The 20,825-nt window shown below is 51.6% G+C and overlaps 2 protein-coding genes across 4 annotated transcripts in view; one reads left to right on the top strand and one right to left on the bottom strand.

Annotated features, from left to right (window-relative positions):
- Positions 1-2,872, bottom strand: part of RXRG (retinoid X receptor gamma) — a 151,572-nt gene extending 148,700 nt beyond the window's left edge. Inside the window, exon 1 of one of the 3 annotated variants that reach the window (XM_066261027.1) lies at positions 2,734-2,872. The gene's annotated coding sequence lies outside the window, so the exon portion shown is untranslated. Of the gene's footprint in view, positions 1-1,669; positions 1,857-2,485; positions 2,505-2,733 lie in introns of those variants that run through there. The other 2 variants (XM_066261030.1, XM_066261028.1) reach the window with 2 other exon arrangements.
- MGST3 (microsomal glutathione S-transferase 3) lies at positions 1,990-20,818 on the top strand. The gene is made up of 6 exons (XM_066261033.1): positions 1,990-2,141; positions 16,805-16,926; positions 17,734-17,807; positions 18,866-18,923; positions 19,986-20,058; positions 20,563-20,818. Exons 2-6 carry the CDS (start codon positions 16,810-16,812, stop codon positions 20,697-20,699), a joined length of 459 nt encoding a protein of 152 aa, XP_066117130.1. The 5' UTR covers positions 1,990-2,141; positions 16,805-16,809; the 3' UTR covers positions 20,700-20,818.
- Positions 20,819-20,825: the final 7 nt, after the last annotated feature.

The following is a 20,825-nucleotide window of genomic DNA, read 5'->3' on the forward strand; positions in this document are numbered from 1 at the left end:
TTTTAGTGGAGTGCCTAGGAAAAGCCTCTGTGTTTTCCAAAATTTCTATAATAAACAAATATTGCTTTTGTAATGAGAGTTTGAGAAAAAAGGTCCTGAGTGGTTAAGTCCTGTTTTTTGGCCAAACAAGGAAAACTGGGGAAGGAAGAGCTGGAATTATGCTCCTGATTCTATTGAAACCATGTCAACGTCAATAAATTAAAAAATAAACTTTTTTTTTTTAAGTATTATATAATGAAAAAAAAAAAAACACTCCTCCTATCACCTCCGGCTTTTTCTTACATAGAACAGGCAGCAAGTGACTCACTCCCTTCAGACTGTAACCAAACCACCACAGGCTGGTGACTTAAACAGCAAGCATTTCTGGAAGTTCCTGGAGGCTGGGCCAAGATCAAGGTGGCAGCAGATTCAGTGTCTGCTTCCTCTTACACAGATGAGTCTTGGCCAAGGGGGTTCTCTAGGGTCTCTTATCAAGGCACCTATCCCATTCATGGGGGCTCCACCTTTCATGACTAATCACCTCTCAAAGGCCCACCTTTAAAATGCCAACACACTGGGGGGGGTTAGGTGGGGGCAGTCTATATAGCAGCAGGGGGGAGAGGCGAGAATCTCCTTCCTTAAGATAGAAATGCTTCCCTACTTTCTTACTTCCAACGTTCAATCAAAAGAAGCCCTTGACAACCAACAGGCCAGAAACCCTAGAACAGGGGTCCCCAAACTACATGCAGCCCCCTGAGGCCATTTATCCGCCCCCGCAGCACTTCCCGAAGGGGCACCTCTTTCATTGGTGGTCAGTGAGAGGAGCATAGTTCACATTGAAATACTGATTAGTTTGTTGATTTAAATTTACTTGTTATTTTAAATATTGTATTTGTTCCCGTTTTGTTTTTTTACTTTAAAATATGTGCAGTGTGCATAGAGATTTGTTCATAGTTTTTTTTATAGTCCAGCCCTCCAATGGTCTGAGGCACAGTGAACTGGCCCGTGTAAAAAGTTTAGGGACCCCTGCCCTAGAATATATAAGGCCTTCTTGTACCTAAGAAGTTGAAAGCGTTGAGAATGCTTGGAAGTTGCTGAAACAGCCCTAGTCAACACTGGACGAGCCCCCCCCCCAAAGGACTTTTAGATGTGTGGGTACCACCGCCCACTAAAAAGGACCAAACACCAGCCTAGAGCACATCCTCTAAGATGCGGGGTAAAGCCTCTCTGCACCTCCACCTGGAACCACTGCGCTCCCTGGTGCGCTCCGAGGGGGCACGTGCCCATGTGCCCAAGGAAGACTGGGGAGGCCCAGGTGCATTCCCCAGGCAGGCAGGCGGGAGGTGGGTGGTCAGAGCGAAGGGGTGGGCCGACTACACAGCGCCTGGACAAGTCCCCACCCTGCCACCTCCCGGGACTGGACTCCAGGCGCAAATAGCGCTCGGCTCGTGCTGGCGATCGGAGGTCTGCGGTCCCCGAGACGGTGCAGTCCTGCTCCCGGAAACAGAACCGCGAGGGCGGGACCAGGGCTCGGCAACAGTGATAAGAGCAACCATTACTAGTCAGGGAAACGCGCGGGCCCGAACACCTCTAAACCCCTACCCTTGGCGGGGGCAGCGGTCTGAAACCCCGAGCACATACTGCACCCGTTCGCACCCCCACCTGGAGGGGGGAAATCGCTCCGACTTACGCGCACGCGCCGTGCAAGCCTGAGCCTCTCTCTTGCCGCTGACCGCCCCAAGACGCAAGCTACGGTGGCCGGGATGGAGGCAAATTACCAACGTGCGACCGTTCTGTAAACCCAACTCGGGAAGCACGAGCTGGCTGGCGGAGTCGTTTTAGAAAGGTGCGGCTTGCAAAGGCCTCCGCAGAAGGGGCTAGATGAATAAATTTGGGTGTGGAAGGGAGAAGTCAGGGGACAAACGCGAAAAGAAAGAAATTTCAGCCTCTGGCTCAAAACCAGGAGCCTGAAACGCGCGCTCATTAGATGCTGCGGTGCGCCTCGCCTTAGGGGCGTGGCCTCAGGCAGCGCGGGCGGTGGCGGGGCCTGTGGTAGGCGGGGCCTCCTCGAGCCCCGCCACGCCCTCCCGGAGGCCTCGGTCACTGCACCCACACTTCGCTGCGCAACTGCGTTCTACACCAGCCCTTCGGAGGTGATCCAGGTGAGTGCATGCACCTGCAGGCAGCGAGGGGCGCCGGCCCTCGGGGACGCCTCAGTTCCTGCGCTGGGCACCGCCCATATCTATCTCTGCTATCCCAAGCTGAAGAGGGACTCGCTCGCTCTCCCCCTTTCCTGTCTGTAGATTTCTGTCTACCTTTTCCACCCCCTTTGCCCTCCACCCGCCCTGCATCCTCCCCGGGATGGAGTTGGATTTGCAGCGTCTAAGCCGGGGGACGGCTGTGCCATCTGTATGTAACTCAGGGAGATTCTCAAGGTCAACCCCTCCAAAGTCGCTTCCTTCCCTCTCCCCCTGTGCCCGGGCTGTGCCTCCCGAGCCCGCCCGACCTTGTCAGCTGCAGCTCTAGTGCGGAGGTGGGCGGGCAGGCACTGCGGGGCAGTAGACAGTGGGCAGCGCAGGCCCGCGGGTAACGACGGAGCGCTGGAGCGCTGGCCCGCTGCGGATGCAACTGTGTTGCTAGGGACCTTCCGGGAGCCCCCCCGCCCCCGCCCAGGGGATCGTGTTTGTTTCCCAACTGCCCCACAGAAACGTTTGTCAGTTTGCATTGGAACCTAGAAGTGGGAGCATTGCCTACCTCTGCCTTTGAGCAGGATGCGCGGCAGGAGGCGGAATCCTCATTTACGGTTCTGCCTTGGGTTTCTGAAAACGTCCCGCCGTCTGGTGTCGGCGGTGGAAGGGCCTGGAGACTCCATGGTGAGTCATCCCAGAGTGCGGCTTCTGCTAGTACTTTCCTCGGGAGTCACGAGGTTACGAGCTACATTGTAGCTTCGGGGACAAGTGTGGGAAAGGAGAGGGAGGGAAAGCAGAAGACCGGAGGGTAGTGGGGGTGGGGAAGAGGGCGTGGCCGGGGCTTCGGTCCCTAACCTGAAGAAGGGGAGCCGTGGATGAAGGACACTTAACAGACCTGCAGTTGTGCTGTGGGCCTAGGCGTGGTCATGGAGCATGGCCGCAGGGTTCAGCAGCTTCCTCTGTGCCTGGAGGCTGAAGCAGGCTTCTCTTGGGCGATCCTGAGATCCCTGCGAGCCTGCAGTATTGAGAGGCACCCCAAGGGTCTCTGTCAGAGTTCCAGGCTCTGTTTTATTTAGTTCAGTGAATTTGGTTCAATAGTGTCTGAGTGTGTGTGTGTGTGGGGGGGGGGGGGATCAAGAATGTGTATCCTCCCAGGGGTTAAATAAAACTAACATCTAACTATTACAAACAACTACTTTTTTTCACCCCTGGGAAGGTCTGTTAAGCTTCCCTCCTGACACAGTGTGACAGAAATAGAAAACTTTGTCAAGCATCTTTTTTCCCTCCCTGAACTCATGTTGCTATATATAAAACAGACACACTGGTAGAGACTCTGTGGCCAGCCCTAGAAACTGCACTGCAGGGGCTTGCTTCGGTAAAGGAACAAACCTGGAGAAGGGCAGTCTCCCCTCCTTTAGAAGTCCCCCTGCTGGCCTAGCTCTCCCGGGACACCATCGTGAAAGGGAAAACTCCTAATTGGAAGACAGCAGATAGACTGAGCATGTGTGAAAGAAGGGCTTTACCCCATTATTTAGAGAAGTGCTGAAAAGCCCCTGGAACAATCTAGAATGAAATGATGACACCTCAGTCTTCCAAAAAGAAATTTAGAGCCCACTGCACAGCCAGCAGCATTTAAATATACTGTTCCCTGTATTTATAGTTAAGTATTCTGAATCCATATTCAGAACACCATTGCCAACCACAACGGACAGTGCACCGTTTGCATTTTTAAAGCAGTATTTGTTGTTGTTGTTTTTTTAAAGTGTATACTGAGACAGTTTTTGCAACTGATTCATGGGTACTCCTTGTGGGTATACTATTCTCCTGCAGAGGAAAAATTTAGTAGTTATCAGGAAGATGACTGCTGTGTAAAATAGAATTCCTGAGTTTCCCATACTGTCTCTCACAGCATCTACTACCTACCTATCTTTGTGCAGAGAAAAGCAGTGAGGAGACGAGACAACTGTGTTACCTTCCAAAGACATTTGCAGAGATACCTTTAAGGATTACCACTATTTGGAATGCTAAGCACCCCTCTGAGTTCTTTCTAGAATTGACCTGTTTATTAACTGGAAGTTGGCTTCCAGTATTTTGGTGCCTTCATCCACTTTTTAAAATAAGTGATATTTTATCTCTCCAGCCTAAGCAATGTGAACAATTGGTACAGACAGGCATGGAGGGTGAAGACCCCTGTTCCAGGAAGGAGGCAGCTGCCCAGGCAGTTCCTTCATTCAGAATGGCGGGTCCCCTTGTGGGTACTGGGCAGCTGCTAGGAATTAACTGCTCTCTGCCCGCATTTCTTGTGATGCAAAATGCAAGTGGTGTCAGTGTGAGTCATTTGAGATTTTTCTTCCTCTTCTGGAAATCAGGGCTTTGTTTCCCTACATCCTTGGTCCCTGTGTAATGTCAGTGAAAGGACAGGTTACATGGAAATCATTTTTATAAAAACAAAGTACCGCCTGACCTGTGGTGGCGCAGTGGGATAAAGCGTCGACCTGGAACACTGAGGTTGCCGGTTCGAAACCTTGGGCTTGCCCGGTCAAGGCACATATGGGAGTTGATGCTTCCTGCTCCTCCCTCCCCTTCTCTCTCTCTCTCTAAAAATTAATAAATAAAATATAAAAAAAAAATTTAAAAAAAAATTTAAAAAAAAAGTACCAATTTCTGTGCTGCCTTGCTGCTCGCAAACCTGGATACCTGACAAATTAGAGGACGTTTTTCCTTCCTATACTATCTCCTCTTCTGTCATCCTGTAATGCCAACACTCATTAAAAAAGAAAAAAAAAAGTCCTTTTTAGACCTTTTCCAAGGTGGGGTTTTTTTCTCTTTCAATTAGGAAGATCCCAGGCTTTAGTCAGTCACAGGTTTAGAGTTAATTATTAACTTTCTATTCTTGCTAGTATTATGCTCAGGAGAAGGGTTGAGGAGGTGGATAAGTTCCAAAAGAGGTCAGGTATGGTCAAAGGTGGCCCCAACCACCCTGACAGGAAAAGTAGACAAGGACCGAGAGCACAGACTCTGAGACCAGACTGTGTGAATCCAGGCTGTCTCCGTGATAGCTGTGTGACCTTGGGCAGATGACTTAACCTCTCTGGTGCTCTGCGAAAAGGCACTGAGCACTCACACTGAAGGTTGCCACCTTCAGACCGCGGAAGCCATCCTGCAGCCTGTCCCTGTGGTCACATGTCCTGGGAGGCTGAGCTCCGGGAGGTCCAGTGTGACCCAGGGCTTCTAGATGAGGTGTCACCACATCAAGGAACTCTCACCCGTATAGAGTCTGTGGTGTCAAGAATCTGGGGAAGTGTCATCACAGCAGCCACGGGATCTGTCCCGTCTTGTTACAAATCTATTATTCTTAGAAGAGCTGAAGTACCGGTTTTTCCTGGGGACAGTCAGTGTGAGTGCTCAGTGCCTTTTCGCAGAGAAGTCACACTCCAGAGAGGGGGCAGCAGGTCGCGTGCTTATCTGGTCGACCTGGGTCAGTGCAGACATCCCCCTGACCAGGTGCCAGCCACTGGACCTGAGCATCTTCTGATCCTCCCTTCCCCCTCCCAGGGCAGGAAGGAACTCCAGTTCTCCGAAGTGTTGACAGTAAAACAACATGTGAAGCCTGACCTTTGGTGGCACAGTGGATAAAGCGTCAACCTGGAAACTGAGATTGCTGGTTCGAAACCCTGGGTTTGCCTGGTCAAGGCACATATGGGAGTGGATGCTTCCTGCTCCTCCCCCCATCTCTCTCTCTCCTCTCTAAAAAAAAAAGAAGAGAACTAAAAAAAAGTTAAAAAAATAAAATGTGAAATTTGAGTATTTTATATGACCAAGCTATAGCTGGATACATTTGGGTTTTTAGCACAGTTATCGCTAAAGGAAACAGCTCTTCCGTCCTCTTGACTTGGAATTAGGAACCAAAGAATGGAGGTTTCGGCAGAGACCTGCTTTATGACCAACCCAGCTGTCAGCTCCTGCAAGTCATTCATTAATCAAGAGACATAGTGACTCATGTGCTTATCAATCGACTTTCCCTTTTATCCCTTGGAGAACTAGCTACTGAATATCAGTGCAGTTGGGGGGAAGAGTTATGTCTTCACCTGGGTTAGCATTCCTTGTTCTCTTAAATGTCCACGTCCTCGTTCGCAAATATGTCACTTGAAACGCTGACACGCAGACAGATTTTATCTTGTGTATGATGCGTTTGGAAATGTAAGACAGATGCACAGAAATCCTGTGACCTCCCTGTCCTCTCTCCCATCATGGAAACGGAATCCCTTCAATGTTGCCTTCCTCTGGGCTCTTCGGAGTCTCCACTGAGCATCCCATGGGCTCAGGAGGGTCAGCTGCTCTGCTGGGAGACCATCGGGAGGCCTGTTCCTCTGTGCACCCATCTGGCGGCAGAGCCAAGGCTGCGCAGCTACCTGGGGGGTACTTTAAGTGAGCGAAGTAGATCCAGCACAGTCACCCCCCCCAGCCCCCCAGTGTTGGGGACTCTGGGAAGTCCACTGGGATGGATCCGACCAGCCCTCCAAGTTACAGTCCTCATGTTACTCATGAAAATGACTGTTGCTGTGCCGTGTAAAATAGGGAAACGGGTAAAAGGAAGACTGTGTTGATACACAGGCAGCTGAACCGGGGTTCTCACGAAACACTGGAGAAAAAGGTTCCCCCTCAGTCTCCGAGTGCTTTATTGTTGTCCCCCGTTCCTGGGTGCATAGCGGCGTCATTTGAGAGCAATCCTGCCCATGGAAGTGGGGTTACCAGTGTCCGAGCTGCCTTGCGTCTGTCTGTGGGCATAGAGAGAGACGAAAGTGGGATCCTCTCTCCCAGAAAGCATCTGATTGATTTCACTTTAAAGAGAAGGGGTAACGTCACGGCTCAGAAGTCATAAATAATTCGAGGCGAATGCCCACATCCATGAAGGCTGCCCTGGCTTCCCGTGCGCAGTGTTGACTGCTCTGGGCAATTTATGTTGGCAGCCGGGGGCACCCGAGTCAGGGGTGAAGGAGAGCTTCGTCCCCTGCAAGTCATTAATCAAGAGACATAGTGACTCATGTGCTTATCAATCGACTTTCCCACTCAGTCTCCGAGTGCTTTATTGTTGTCCCCCGTTCCTGGGTGCAAAGCGGCGTCATTTGAGAGCAAATGACCCCAGGGGTGCTCGGCTGACTGTCGTCCAGGCAGTTTTCTGGGTGACGCCTGTGTAACTAGAGGAGTCCCTGCCCCAGAGAGCTAAGGTGAGCAGTGGCCTTAGGAACAGGAACGGGAGGTCAGGGCTAGTCACACCTCTGTGAGGGTGTCGGTAAGTTTCCTAGAGAAGAGTACCTGAGCTGAACGGCGTGACGCTGTGGGGTCACTCAGGCCCTGGCACGGAGCACAGCTTCCAGGGCTGGGACCCACGCTTCCGGGACAAGACTCACTTTCAGTTCAAGTTCGATCACTCCTGGAGTGAGGCTCTGCAGTGCTGCCTGGTGGCTTTCTTAAAATCCACCCGTGTCTTCTCGCTGGCTGCACGGAAGCAACGTGTCCCAGGCGCTCCTGTACCCACTCACCTGTCTGACCCGCAGACCACAGGCCCCCTGCTGGTCACCCGGGAACCGCTGGGCTATGATCTCCCCTACAAACCCACGGAGGCCTGGGGTTTCTCTGCTGCCTTCTGTCCCATACCCCGCCTGCTTCAAAGTACTCTTCCCAGTTTCTTCCCCCACCCCCACTTCATATGTCCTTGAAAAATCGTGTTGGGCCTGACCAGGCAGTGGTGCAGTGGTTAGAGCATTGGCCTGGGATGTGGAGGACCCAAGTTTGAAACCCCAAGGTTGCTGCTTGAGCGCGGGCTCACTAGCTTGATTGTGGGGTTGTTGGCTTGAGTGTGGGATCATAGACATGACCCCATGGTTGTTGGCTTGAGCCCAAAGGTCGCTGGTTTGAGCAAGGGGTCACTTGCTCTGCTGCAGCCCCCGCCCCCAGTCAAGGCACATATCAGAAAGCTATCGGTGAATAACTAAGGAGCCGCAACAAACACTTGATGCTTCTCATCTCTTTCCCTTCCTGTCTGTCCCTATTTCTCTCTCTGTCACAAAAAAATAAAAATAAAAATAATATTCTTTAAAAAAAGAAAAAGAAAAGTTGTGTTAGGCTAGTCATGAATACTTTTGTAAGTAGAAAAAGTTACAAGTCAAGGTGTTGCTGTTTTTAAAAATACAGAAATACTTCGGTTTCTTAAAGTAGTCTCCAAAGTAGCATGCATGGAAAACCCACAGCAAACAGCCTATTTAGTGATGGAAGACTGAATGCTTCCCTCTAAGACAGGGACATGGCAAGGTGGCCCCCTCTTGTCACTTCTCTGTGACATTTGGATTGGTTCCAGCCTGACAAGCTAGCAAGAGAAAGAAATGACGCACATCCAGGTTGGAAAGTAAGAAATAAACTGTCTTCGCAGAGGACACTGTCCTGTATGTAAAGTGTTCCAACGATCTTGGACCTGCGCCCCCTCGCCTGGCTCTTGTGCCCTGGCTCTGTCCTCCCCTCTGTCCTGGGGGAGCTGGGGTATCACTCCTGCTCTGTGCCTGAGGGGAGCTTTGTGCAGGTTTCTCCTTGCTGCTCCCCAGCTGAGGAAGGAAGGAGTGATCTAACTCCTGAGTAAGGAGCAGCCCCGTGCAGTAGTGCATGCAGAGTGGGACACCGGGCCAGTCTGCCGCATCCGGACTCCGGCTCTGCCCTCGCTAGCTGTGGGACCTCAGACAAGTTACTGACCTCCCCTTGGCCTCAGTGTCCTCATCTGTAAAATTGGGGCAATAATAGGAATGACCACACAGGATTGTTGTGGGGGCTGAGTGTTAATTGATATAACCGCTATTACATTGCCTGGCCTGTAAGAAGCACTCCACGGGTTCTTTGTCTCGCAGGTGCTGTCCAGGGTGGAGGGTGACACTGTTTCCCATGTTGCCATTTCTGCCCTAAGGGATAAAAAGTTCATCAGGAGTTAGTTGGAGGCCCCACGGGATCCTTAAATAGCCCTTTCATTTGAAGTCCCGTTGCTGATGGCTCAGAATGTAAGAGGCACCTGATCCATGCTACGAAAGTAGCAGTCTCAGGAGTTCACATGAGCATCCCTTTTGAAAGGTGAAAAGCCTTAAATTCTGACCCACTGAACATGTGCAAACATTTGATCTGGTAAGCGAGACGGTGACCACGAGGAGAGAGCTGTCATAGGAATCAATTGGCTGTCCCAGAAGCTACTAAGAGCTGTCTTGCCCACCTGTTTGGTCATGAGTCCTCTATCTTTGGAACTGAATGAAGAAACCGGTCACCAGTGGGCACACCCTTCGTGAGTGAGTATGCAGGGCTTTGCTGGGTGGAAGTCTTTCTGCAAATCCACCTCTGGTCTCTTCCTCCCTCCCCTGTCAAGTTCTGGGGGCGCTTGACCAGGTGGTGGCGCAGTGAATGGAGCGTTGGACTGGGATGCGGAAGCACTCAGGTTCGAGACCCCGAGGTTGCCAGCTTGAGCGCGGGCTCATCTGGCTTGAGCCAAAAAAAGCTCATCAGCCCTGGCCGGTTGGCTCAGCGGTAGAGCGTCGGCCTAGCGTGCGGAGGACCCGGGTTCGATTCCCGGCCAGGGCACACAGGAGAAGCGCACATTTGCTTCTCCACCCCTCCGCCGCGCTTTCCTCTCTGTCTCTCTCTTCCCCTCCCGCAGCCGAGGCTCCATTGGAGCAAAAATGGCCCGGGCGCTGGGGATGGCTCTGTGGCCTCTGCCTCAGGCGCTAGAGTGGCTCTGGTCGCAACATGGCGACGCCCAGGATGGGCAGAGCATCGCCCCCTGGTGGGCGGAGCATCGCCCCATGGTGGGCGTGCCGGGTGGATCCCGGTTGGGCGCATGCGGGAGTCTGTCTGACTGTCCCTGTTTCCAGCTTCAGAAAAATGAAAAAGAAAAAAAAAAAAAAAGCTCACCAGCTTGGACCCAAGGTCACTGGCTCGAGCAAGGGGTTACTCGGTCTGCTGAAGGCCCACGGTCAAGGCACATATGAGAAAGCAATCAATGAACAACTAAGGAGTCCCAACAAAAAACTGATGATGGATGCTTCTCATCTCTCTCCATTCCAGTCTGTCTGCCCCTATCTATCCCTCTCTCTGACTTTCTCGCTGTCCCTGTAAAAAAAATAATAAATAAAAATTTAAAAAAAAAGTTCTGGGGGCATTGCAGGACAAAGGGAGACTCCAAGGACTCGGAGACAAGACCCTGCCTGTGAGGTTAGAATTGGACAAAATCCACACCTCCAGAGAATTTCCTTAAACTGTGGTGCCTGACCAGCATCACCAACCTCACCGAGGAACTTGTTACAAATGCGGACTCCCAGGCCCCGCCTGAGAAACTCTTGGGACGGAGTGTATTTTAACAACCCCTGATGAGTTTGATGCTGCTGATGTCTGAGAACCCCTGCCTGGAAACTTAGGCCTCCCCTGAGGTCCTGTCCGCATGCAAGTGACCATATCAAAAGCATGTGCAGGAGTCACGTTGTCTGACCTCAGAGGGCAAGTGGTCCATTTTCAGATGTGGACCGTTTTCATCGATCATTGTTCAAGTTCACATTAGATGGCTCACTGATCAGTGTGAAACAAGTGTACGCAATCTCCCTGGCAGAGGTGTGGCCTGCGAGGGTGGGCCAGAAGTAAGGCTTCCTGGGGAAAGGGCAGGACCCGCACTGGGCCATGTTGGCGGGGCTGGACAGTGAGCCAACTCAGGAGGCGGGCGCCTCCAAGCTTGCTTCTGTCTTCCAGCGGCCAGCTTCCCCCTAAAAGCTGCTGCCAAGCCTGACCTGTGGTGGTGCAGTGGGTAAAAGCATTGACCTGGAACACTGAGGTTGCTGGTTCAAAACCCCAGGCTTGCCTGGTCAAGGCACATATGGGAGTTGATGCTTTCTGCTCCAACCCCCTTCTCTCCCTCTCTCTCTCTCTCTCTCTCTCTTTCCTCTCTCTAAAAATTGAATAAATAAAAAAAATCTAAAAACTGCTGCCAAAGGGCCCCATCTCCAAAGCCAAAAGCACACTTTAAAGTCTGGTCACGCAGCTCAGCAGAGAGGACTACTTCCTCCTTATGAGAACTCCCTCTTCCCTCCTATCGAAAGTCTGTGCTGCTCTGGGCCCCTTCATACCTCAAAGCCCGTCCCATGCATGTGAATTGCATCCACTTGGAGGGCTTTCTTGGTCAGTGATGGCTCACTTTGACTGGGTTGCACTGTCCCTTAGGGAAGTGGTGTGTCCTCTGTGGACCCTTGACAGCCTCCCAGCGTCCTTCACCCCTTCCTCCGCCTCTCAGCTGAGTCCCTAGAGGGAGAAGCAGGTGGCATGGACTGGGTGGGACGTGCTGGTAAAGTCCTTCTAACCTCCTCTCCTGTTCCCACCACTCCCCAGGGCCCAGCCACCTGGCCACCTTTCTGTCCTTGAATGTGCTGCAGCTGTTCCTGTCCCTGGGCCTTTGCACTTGCGTTCTGATTGGAGCGTTCTTTCCCCGGAATGTTGCGCAGCTATCTCTTCCTCCTTCAGCACACCTGCCACAGCGAGGGGGCTATGGTGGTCCTGAGGGGGGAGCCACACCCTTCCCTCTGCAGTGTGTGTTCTCCGTGGAGGGGGCCGCTCTCTCCGGTTTTGCTTGCTGGTTTCTTGTCTGTTGTCATCCAGAGAATGGCAGTGCCCTGTGAGCAGGGACCCCACCATACTCTCACTGTATGCCCCCACACCTTAAACAGTGCCTGGCATACAGTAAACGCTATTTGTTGTTCTTTTTTTGTGTGTGACAGAGATAGAGACCGAGGGACAGATAGGGACAGACAGACAGGAAGGGAGAGAGATGAGAAGCATCGATTCTTTTTTTTTTTCTGAAGTTGAAAACAGGGAGGCAGTCAGACAGACTCCCGCATGCGCCCGACTGGGATCCACCTGGCACGCCCACCAGGGGGCAATGCTCTGCCCATCTTGGGGCGTCGCTCTGATGCAATCAGAGGCATTCTAGCACCCGAGGCAGAGGCCACAGAGCCATCCTCAGCGCCCGGGCCAACTTTGCTCCAATGGAGCCTTGGCTGCGGGAGGGGAAGAGAGAGACAGAGAGGAAGGAGAGGGGGAGGGGTAGAGAAGCAGATGGGCGCTTCTCCTGTGTGCCCTGGCTGGGAATCGAACCCGGGACTCCCGCACTCCAGGCCGACGCTGTACCACTGAGCCAACCAGCCAGGGCCGAGAAGCATCAATTCTTCATTGCAGCACCTTAGTAGTTCATTGATTGCTCTCTCATATGGGGGGGGGGGGGCTACAGCAGACCGAGTAACCCCTTGCTCAAGCCAGCAACCTTGGGCTCAAGCTGGTGAACCTTGCTTAAACCAGATGAGCCTGCGCTCAAGCCCGTGACCTCAGGGTTTCAAATCTGTGTCCTCTATGTCCCAGTCTGACGCTGTATCCACTGTGCCACCGCCTAGTCAGGCAGTAAGCACTCTTTGTATCATGCATGGTTGAATAAAGGAATTTAGTGTCCTCAGAACTCAGTATGCTGTCCACACCAGGAAGCTAACTCCCCCTAAAACACAAAACCTAAGTAGGCCAGCCTTTTGGCAAATTTGAGTCTATTTCACACAGCATCAGAACTAATGTCTACGTCAAAGCACATTATCGATTTGTAGAAAAGTTAGTAAGTATCTCCTTACTTAGGAAGTATCATATTTCACGCATGGACAGACATGTATGTACCCTTGCTGCCCTTTACAAAGCATTGGTGCTTGGATTGACATTTATCAGACGTTCATATCAGATGGTAAATTTATCTCACTTGATTCTTCAAACCATCCTGGGAAGTAAACAGCATTCTCCCATTTGTCCAGAGACTTGGTAACGTCCTCAAACTTGCTGAGGCTGCATGTAAACACAGGTCCAACTCCGGAATCCCCACTGTCTCCAGTCCCACGGGTTGTCCCTTAGGGAGAAGGACCAGTCCTATACCATGCTCTGGTCTGCCAGACATAAAAACATTTCCAAAAGGATCACAACTCTTCAGTCAGCAACAGAACGTGATTTAAAAAAAAGAAAAACTGGTCCCTGGCCGGTTGGCTCAGTGGTAGAATGTCAGCCTGGCATGTGGAAGCCCCGGGTTCGATTCCCGGCCAGAGCACACAGGAGAAGCACCCATCTGCTTCTCCACCCTTCCCCTTCTCCTTTTTCTCCATCTCTCTCTTTCCCTCCTGCAGCCATGGCTGCATTGGAGCAAAGTTGGTCCGAGTGCTGAGGATGGCTCCATGGCCTCCACCTTGTGCTAGAATGGCTCTGGCCACAACAGAGCATCGCCCCCTGGTGGGCATGCTGGGTGGATCCCAGTTGGGCGCGTGTGGGAGTCTGTCTGTCTGCCTCCCTGCTTCTCACTTCGGAAAAATACAAAAAAAAATAGGAAAAACTGGACAGAATGACTCAAGTTCCTTTAAACCTTCAATTTCCTCTTCTCGCAGCTGAACAATTTTGACTCCTTTCCAGACTGCCAGTTGCCAACTAGCAGGAAGCCCACACCTCCACAAGTACTGTTTCTGCCTTTCCCCAACCCAGTTTCGGGGTTTTTTTCATGTGTGTGGTACATCTGTACCATTTCTGGGTTTGTGATGATAAATAGTGCTGAGGTGAGTGTCTCTGGACCAAATTGATTCCCAGTGGAATTAATGAGGCAGAAGGTCAGATCCGTGTCAAGAGTATGGCCAGCCTGTCATCGGGCTGTTCCCCAGGTGACTGTACCTTACACCTGCCCCAGAAGTGTGTTTTAGCACAGGCTCGATACTTTCAAAAGCCAGGCTGGGCAAAAGTATGTTTACGGTTGTGAGTAAGCAAAACACAAGCGCCTAATCTTGCATTATTATTGGTTAATTATTGTATTATCTTCCCATATGAACAACTGTAAACCGACTTTTAAAAGACCCACCCTGTATGTACCTAAATGCACTTTTATTTACACCAGTCGAGTGAACTTCGAATGGATAACCTTGACCGCTGTAATGATGGCTGACAAGCGAGTTACTGAGTAGCCCATACCGTATTGGACGTGGGGCTCCAGAAGGACTTTGGGACTGTGCGTCCAGCACCTTGCAGGAAGGAGACAGAGTCTAGGGCAGAGTTCCCGGCCACAAGGATCTTATCTTGTTGGGTGGGTGCCAGGGTTGCTGAGGAACCAAGTGGTGCAGTGCCACGCCCAGAGGTGGGTTATGGGCCGCTTATCAGCTTGGGGAGCCTTTGCCCTAGCAGCTATCTGTGGGCTCCTGGGTGGGCAAGTGGGCAGAGCCCTGGGTGCGGTGGTGGCTCCGGCTCCAGCTCTGGGTGTGGCCGCTGTGGCTTGCGCTACCACCCCACCCCAGTGCATGCACTGGGCCTGAACCGCGAAGGCCCATTTCTCTAAGGCCTGGGAACCTCCATCGCTTTGCCCCAACTCTCTTAAGAAAAAATGAATTCAGCAAGTGATACAGGTTCTTTGGAAGCCCAAGTGGATGATGCTGATTCTCTCCTTCCAGGACAAGCCTGAGCCATTTCTCAGTCCCTGTTGGATTCATGTTCTCAGCAGCTGCGAACCTGCATGTTTCCCCCTCACCCTCCTCGAGTAGTCCGTACACCCTTCTGCGCCTGTTGTTTCATTTGATACTTTTGAGGGGGAAAAAAAGAGACTTACATAGGAAAGGGGCATATTTCATTCCAGGCACTGTGCTAGGTGACAAGCACTGGAAACGAGGTCGTTCCTAAGAGCCACCTGGAGTGGCAGGTTCAAATGATCTGACGGGCACCTGTAAGCACACCCCGAGTGCCTGGCACAGAGAATGCCAGACAGCACACTCCCTCCCTCAGGGGAGGTCGGCAGCTGACCTCAGCGGATCCGGGCTCTGTTTCAGCACAGATCCCAGCAGCGGGCAGTGCTGGCCACTGTGGCATAGGAAGCAGGACTCCTCCTCATTTGGCGGGGCACGGGGAGGTGTCAGGGAGGGCTGTCCAGACTTTGCTCCTGCACCCATACGGGTGTATTTGCGGCTTCTGCAGGGAGAGCCTCTGGGAGAGTGGGCAGTCTGCTGCTCCCCAATGACCGTGCGGCCCTTTGCAAACCATCCACTCCCTCCTTAGCAGAGTGCGAGGAGAGAGGCGGTCCCGGGTTTAACCTCCCAGACTGCACGTCTGCTTTGGAAGAGGAGCTCAGTCGTGCGTACCCAATTCCACCTGGAGATTTCTGAGCACCTGCTTTTGGGGGTTCATCGCCTGCAGTAGCAACCCCTGCTCAAGAGGCACTTTGTCCTGCCCCCTGGCTTCTCCTACCCCAAGCCCTTGTAGATTGGAGGAACAGAGGTGAAGGACTAAGCCACCAAATCCTAAGGTTTTGCCTGGGCTAGTTGGATGATTTGGGGGAGAATTCTAAAACATGCCCTGGTCCTATCTCCACCATCCTTCCACTGAGCCTACTTTTCCTTGTGCATAGAATTAATGGGGTCTGGGGAAGTGTTAAAAGGAAGCTTAGAAGGGCTGCACAGACATGAGGTGTCCGCACGCGGCCAGGGAGCCCGGCACCCTGTCCAAAGGTTCGGGACTGGAAGCTGCCTCTCAGAGGACTTGTCAACTTTAACCTAAACCAGATAGGCTTAGTTTTACTGTTTGTAAACAGGCAGCTTGTGACAAAGTTAGAGGCAGCCTTGTTTTTGAATGGCCCGGTGGCCCAGATGAGTTTAATTCCAAGGTTCTGAGGCAGATTGGAAAGCTCGGCCGTTCATTGTTAGAGGTATTCAGAATTCGGCCCAGGTGTCTGTTCTGGTAACTACACCGGGCTGACTTTCTACTCTGAAAATGCCTCACTCTGGAAGAGAATGGGGATGATGAGCAAGCTCGGAGGGCCTCCCGTCTCCTTGTCATCTGCAGCCACACAAGGTGGGCAAGTGTGACCAAGAGGTAACACCTGTGCTGAGTCAGCCCTTCCCAGTGTGTCCCTACCCCGGAGAGGGGGTTAGTTGCAGCCCCTCACAGGCAGCTCAGAGATTAGATACATCTCATGACCAGAATCTTGATCACGAGAACCCAGGCACAAAAAGAGGACATACATTAAGCTTGTGAACACTCTGTGAATGATGCATCCTTGAATAATTTTTATTATTTTTTGTATTTTTCTGAAGTTAGAAGTGGGGAGGCAGAGAGACAGACTCCTGCATGCGCCCAATCAGGATCCACCCAGCATGCCCACCAGGGGTCGATGCTCTGCCCCATTGCAACCAGAACCATTCTAGCACCTGAGGTGGAGGCCATGGAGCCATCCTCAGCGCCTAGGCCAGCTTTGCTCCAATGGAGCCTTGACTGCGGGAGGGAAAGAGAGAGAGAAAAAGGAGAGGGGGAGGGGTGAAGAAGCAGATGGGTGCTTCTCCTGTGTGCCCTGACTGGGAATCAAACCTGGAACTTCCAAACACCAGGCCAACGCTCTACTGCTGAGCCAACCAGCCAGGGCCCGTCCTTGAATAATTTTTAAATTCTGTTGTGTGATGCACAGCACGTAGCTCCCACAAACTCTTTGAAGCGTCATTTACACACCTGTCTCTGTGGCTCGCAGGTTTGCGTTGGCACCTGCCCATGTTACAGGGCTGGTCTCACTATTCTTTCTCCCCCAGCTAAGATGACTGTCCTCTCCAAGGAGTACGGATTTGTGGTTCTGACTGGGGCCGCCAGCTTCCTCATGGTCGCTCACCTAGCCATCAACGTCTCCAAGGCCCGCAAGAAGTACAAGGTGGAGGTGAGTGGGACACGCTGGTGCTGTTGTAGGCTCATCCGGGCGACAGCTTGTTCCCTGTCCTGGAAGGAGAGGGGAGGCGAGCTAGTGGCCCGCGGCAGCAGCTTCAGGGCTGGACCAGCTGGAGATTCTTCCCCTTTTCCAGCAGGTCCCTGCTGGGAACCAGTTTCCACCTGGTTTCACTTTGTCTCTTCTATAGAAAGACCAGGTGGGCTGGCGTGAGAACAGTCTGCCTTTGGACAGAGCTATTTCCCAGGAAGGGTGCTATTTTCTAAAGAGGGTTCAAGGCCATTGTTGTTTCCTGGTTGTGGCATCCTCACCCAAGCAGGGACTGCCTGGTGCTTTCAGTTCTAGCTAGTCCAGGAGGATCATTTCTGAAGTCATCCGTGGTGAGCGGTTCTCGGTGTCTATTTCTGTCTGGCAACATATATTAGACTACCCTAACTAGAGCTGCTTTTAAAATTTTCCTACCTAGTTTCTTTCTTTCATTTTTATGAAAACGTCCATTGAAATTCTTCCACATTCGGTTTCTGTCCCCCTATTGGGGGAACTCTTACAAGGCTGTGTATTGGGGGGCTTTGAGAAGGAGCTGTTTCCCTCTGGTGTCTTTGTAATGGTCAGAAATTGGGCAGTGATGGCTCCGGCACCTTGATATTGGATATTAACAGTCCCTGACTGAGTCTGCCTCTGAGAACCCAGACATTGATCACCTGTCAAGGGTACGAAAGCAGGTGCCCGGGGATCGATTAGCCTGCAGGTTCAGGGTCACTGTCCTGACCATATGATCAACACGCACTCTTGTGTTCACAGTATCCCACCATGTACAGCACAGACCCTGAAAACGGGCACCTCTTCAACTGCATTCAGCGAGCCCATCAGAACACGTGAGTGTGGGCCCCGCGGTGGCAAGGCCTCTGCGGAGCGGGTGCCTCTGTCCAGCTTCCCGGCCTGTAGTGCCCCTGTCGGTAATAGCAGCAGTGGCAATCATGGACACTCGTTAAAAATATCATTTAGAAAACTTGTACATGAATAGTAAACAAAACAAGGGTTAGAATGGTGGTGTTTGGGATAATCTTTCCAGACTGTGTCTGGGGCTCCATGACCCTCTCCAGGATGTGTCTAAAGTGACTCTGAGTCACAGGATCCTCCTCGTCAGCTGGTTAGACGGGGCAGACCTTCCCTCCGTTTCTCAGTCACCGCTGGTCCCAGAGGTGGGCCAGTGGCCGGGCCTCCTCCCTCAGTCAGTGTTTATTTCACTTTTAAGTGTCTCACTTGGGAAGTAAAAAAGTAAAGGGCTCTCCGTTTTAGGTAAACATCCTTACCTGGGGCACTTTTTTTTTTTTTTTTTGTATTTTTCTGAAGTTGGAAACGGGGAAGCAGTCAGACAGACTCCCGCATGCGCCCGACCGGGATCCACCAGCATGCCCACCAGGGGGCAATGCTCTGCCCATCTGGGTCGTCGCTCTGTTGCAACCAGAGCCACTCTAGCACCTGAGGCAGAGGCCAAAGCAGGGGTCTCCAAACTTTTTACACAGGGGGCCAGTTCACTGTCCCTCAGACCATTGGAGGGCTGCCAAATACAGTGGTCCTCTCACTGACCACCAATGAAAGAGGTGCCCCTTCCAGAAGTGCAGTGGGGGCTGGATAAATGGCCTCAGGGGGCCGCATTGCGGCCCACGGGCCGTAGTTTGGGGATGCCTGCATAGAGCCATCCTCAGCGGCCTGGGCCCACTTTGCTCCAATGGAGCCTCGGCTGCGGGAGGGGAAGAGACAGAGGGGAAGGAGAGGGGGAAGGGTGGAGAAGCAGATGGGCGCTTCTCCTGTGTGCCTTGGCCGGGAATCAAACCCGGGACACCTGCACACCAGACTGACGCTCTACCACTGAGCCAACTGGCCAGGGCTTTTTTTTTTTTTTTTTTTAATGTTCTTCTGTCTCTTGCAGGTTGGAAGTGTACCCGCCTTTCTTATTTTTCCTAGCTGTTGGAGGTGTGTACCACCCGGTAAGTTATTCCCTGGGGGTTTCATCTGGGATACAATGTATTCCTTCTAGTCCCCTGGATGGCTCATCTGGGCTATAATATGTTCCATCTAGGCACCCGTAGTTGTTTAAAAGAATTTTATTCAGTTACTTCTAAGTTCTTTAAAGTGAATTGACTTTTCCCCAATTTTTGTTACAGATAAAGGGGAAACACCATGGATACTTTGTAACTTTGCCCATAAGTGGCTTCCTTTGCAAATTCATTCATTCATGCAACAAACACTTACTGATTGCCCAAGGTTACCAAGATGAACTGACCAGGCAAATACCTGGCTTCGTGGACCTGACGCATAGGCACCTAAGTGTGTGAGGTTATTGGTCAGAAGGTGGGACAGACCTCAGAGGCCACTTACCTGTGGGCCACAGGGCTGGTCTGCACTGTAACCCATGTAAATAGGCTTCCTGAGCTTGATTACTTGCCTTTTGGATCCTGCCTTGACCAAAAGATGTTTCCCCTTAACTGCCCTCTGGCCAGAGAGCAGTCATGTCCCCTTCTGGCCCTGAGCCCTCGTTGCCCTCTGGTCTGTACAGGCTGCCACAATGGGACGACCTCTGCAGTTCCTGACCCACCAGAGCTAGGGTCTCCTAGCCCAGGGGAGTGAAATTACTCATTTTGCTAAAACATTGTGTAGTCAACGTTAGATGTTAATCAAGATCTGCTGGTCCTTGCCTGACCAGGCGGTGGCGCAGTGGATAGAGCATCAGACTGGGATGCGGAAAGACCCAGGTTCGAGACCCCCAGGTCGCCAGTTTGAGCGCGGGCTCATCTGGTTTGAGCAAAGCTCACCAGCGTGGACCCAAGGTCGCTAGCTCGAGCAAAGGGTCACTCGGTCTGCTGATGGCCCACGGTCAAGGCACATATGAGAAAGCAATCAATGAACAACTAAGACGTCACAACGAAAAACTGATAATTGATGCTTCTCATCTCTCTCTCTCTTTGTCTCTGTAAAAAAAAAAAAAAAAAAAAAGATCTGCTGGTCCTTGAATGTAAATACTAACGTGCCACCCCTACTTTTTTTTTTAGCGAGTAGTTTCAGGCTTGGGCTTGGCCTGGATTGTTGGACGAGTTCTTTATGCCTATGGCTACTACACAGGAGGTAAGGGCACACGGACGCCTGCCAGGAAACAGTTAAACTCTTAAGCTTCTGTTTTCCTCCTTCGCAGGGCCTTAAGGAAAAGGGCTGTAACTGGGTACTTAGGTGACAGTTCTGTTCCATTCTTTCTTCTAACCTTTGAATGGTAAAAAAACCATCCTTTTGAGCATTTTCTGAGTCAATTGCTATTGCAAACCTCCCAACCCTTGTGATGTAGATGACATTACCCTATTGCAAAAATGGGGAAACTGAGGCTTAGCAAAGTTGAGGCTTCATCTAGGTCACCGGGCTATCATGTGGCAACTACCTATCAGCAGGATTCAGAGCTGGGCAGCCCTTACCACTACTGGGAGATGGTCTCACTGTGCTGACGTCTCTAAGGACGAGGGCAGCACCACCAAGGGCCCGGAGCAGAGGAGCTCGTTAGTACCCTGTACCTTTCCAGAGGTCCCAGGAGCCCTATCATGACACACTGCTTTGCCTAAAGTGCCATTTCTTCTCTTCCAGAACCCAGCAAGCGGACCAGGGGTGCTCTGGGCTCCATCGCCCTCATTGGCCTGATGGGCACCACAGTGTGCTCTGCCTTCCAGCATCTCGGTTGGATTAAAACTGGCGTGGGCCATGGGTCTAAATGTTGTCATTAAATAATCAGAGAATGTTTAAAACTCATTTTTGAGTGACTTACTTTTATTTCCAGTTACCTTGCTTTTGTTTTTATTTTCTAAATATAATAAAATTTATCTGGCATTAGCCTCATCCATAACCCTGAC

This window comes from Saccopteryx bilineata, chromosome 2 (assembly GCF_036850765.1).
Source record: "Saccopteryx bilineata isolate mSacBil1 chromosome 2, mSacBil1_pri_phased_curated, whole genome shotgun sequence".
In the NCBI taxonomy this organism is placed as follows: Eukaryota; Metazoa; Chordata; class Mammalia; order Chiroptera; family Emballonuridae; genus Saccopteryx; species Saccopteryx bilineata.

What these genes read in the sequence shown, in the direction of transcription:
- MGST3 (XM_066261033.1), top strand. Translation starts at nt 16,810, where the DNA reads ATGACTGTCCTCTCCAAGGAGTACGGATTTGTGGTTCTGACTGGGGCC. An exon ending in GCAAGAAGTACAAGGTGGAG is followed by an intron (nt 16,927 to 17,733) that starts GTGAGTGGGACA and finishes TTGTGTTCACAG; the next exon opens with TATCCCACCATGTACAGCAC. An exon ending in CTATGGCTACTACACAGGAG is followed by an intron (nt 20,059 to 20,562) that starts GTAAGGGCACAC and finishes CTTCTCTTCCAG; the next exon opens with AACCCAGCAAGCGGACCAGG.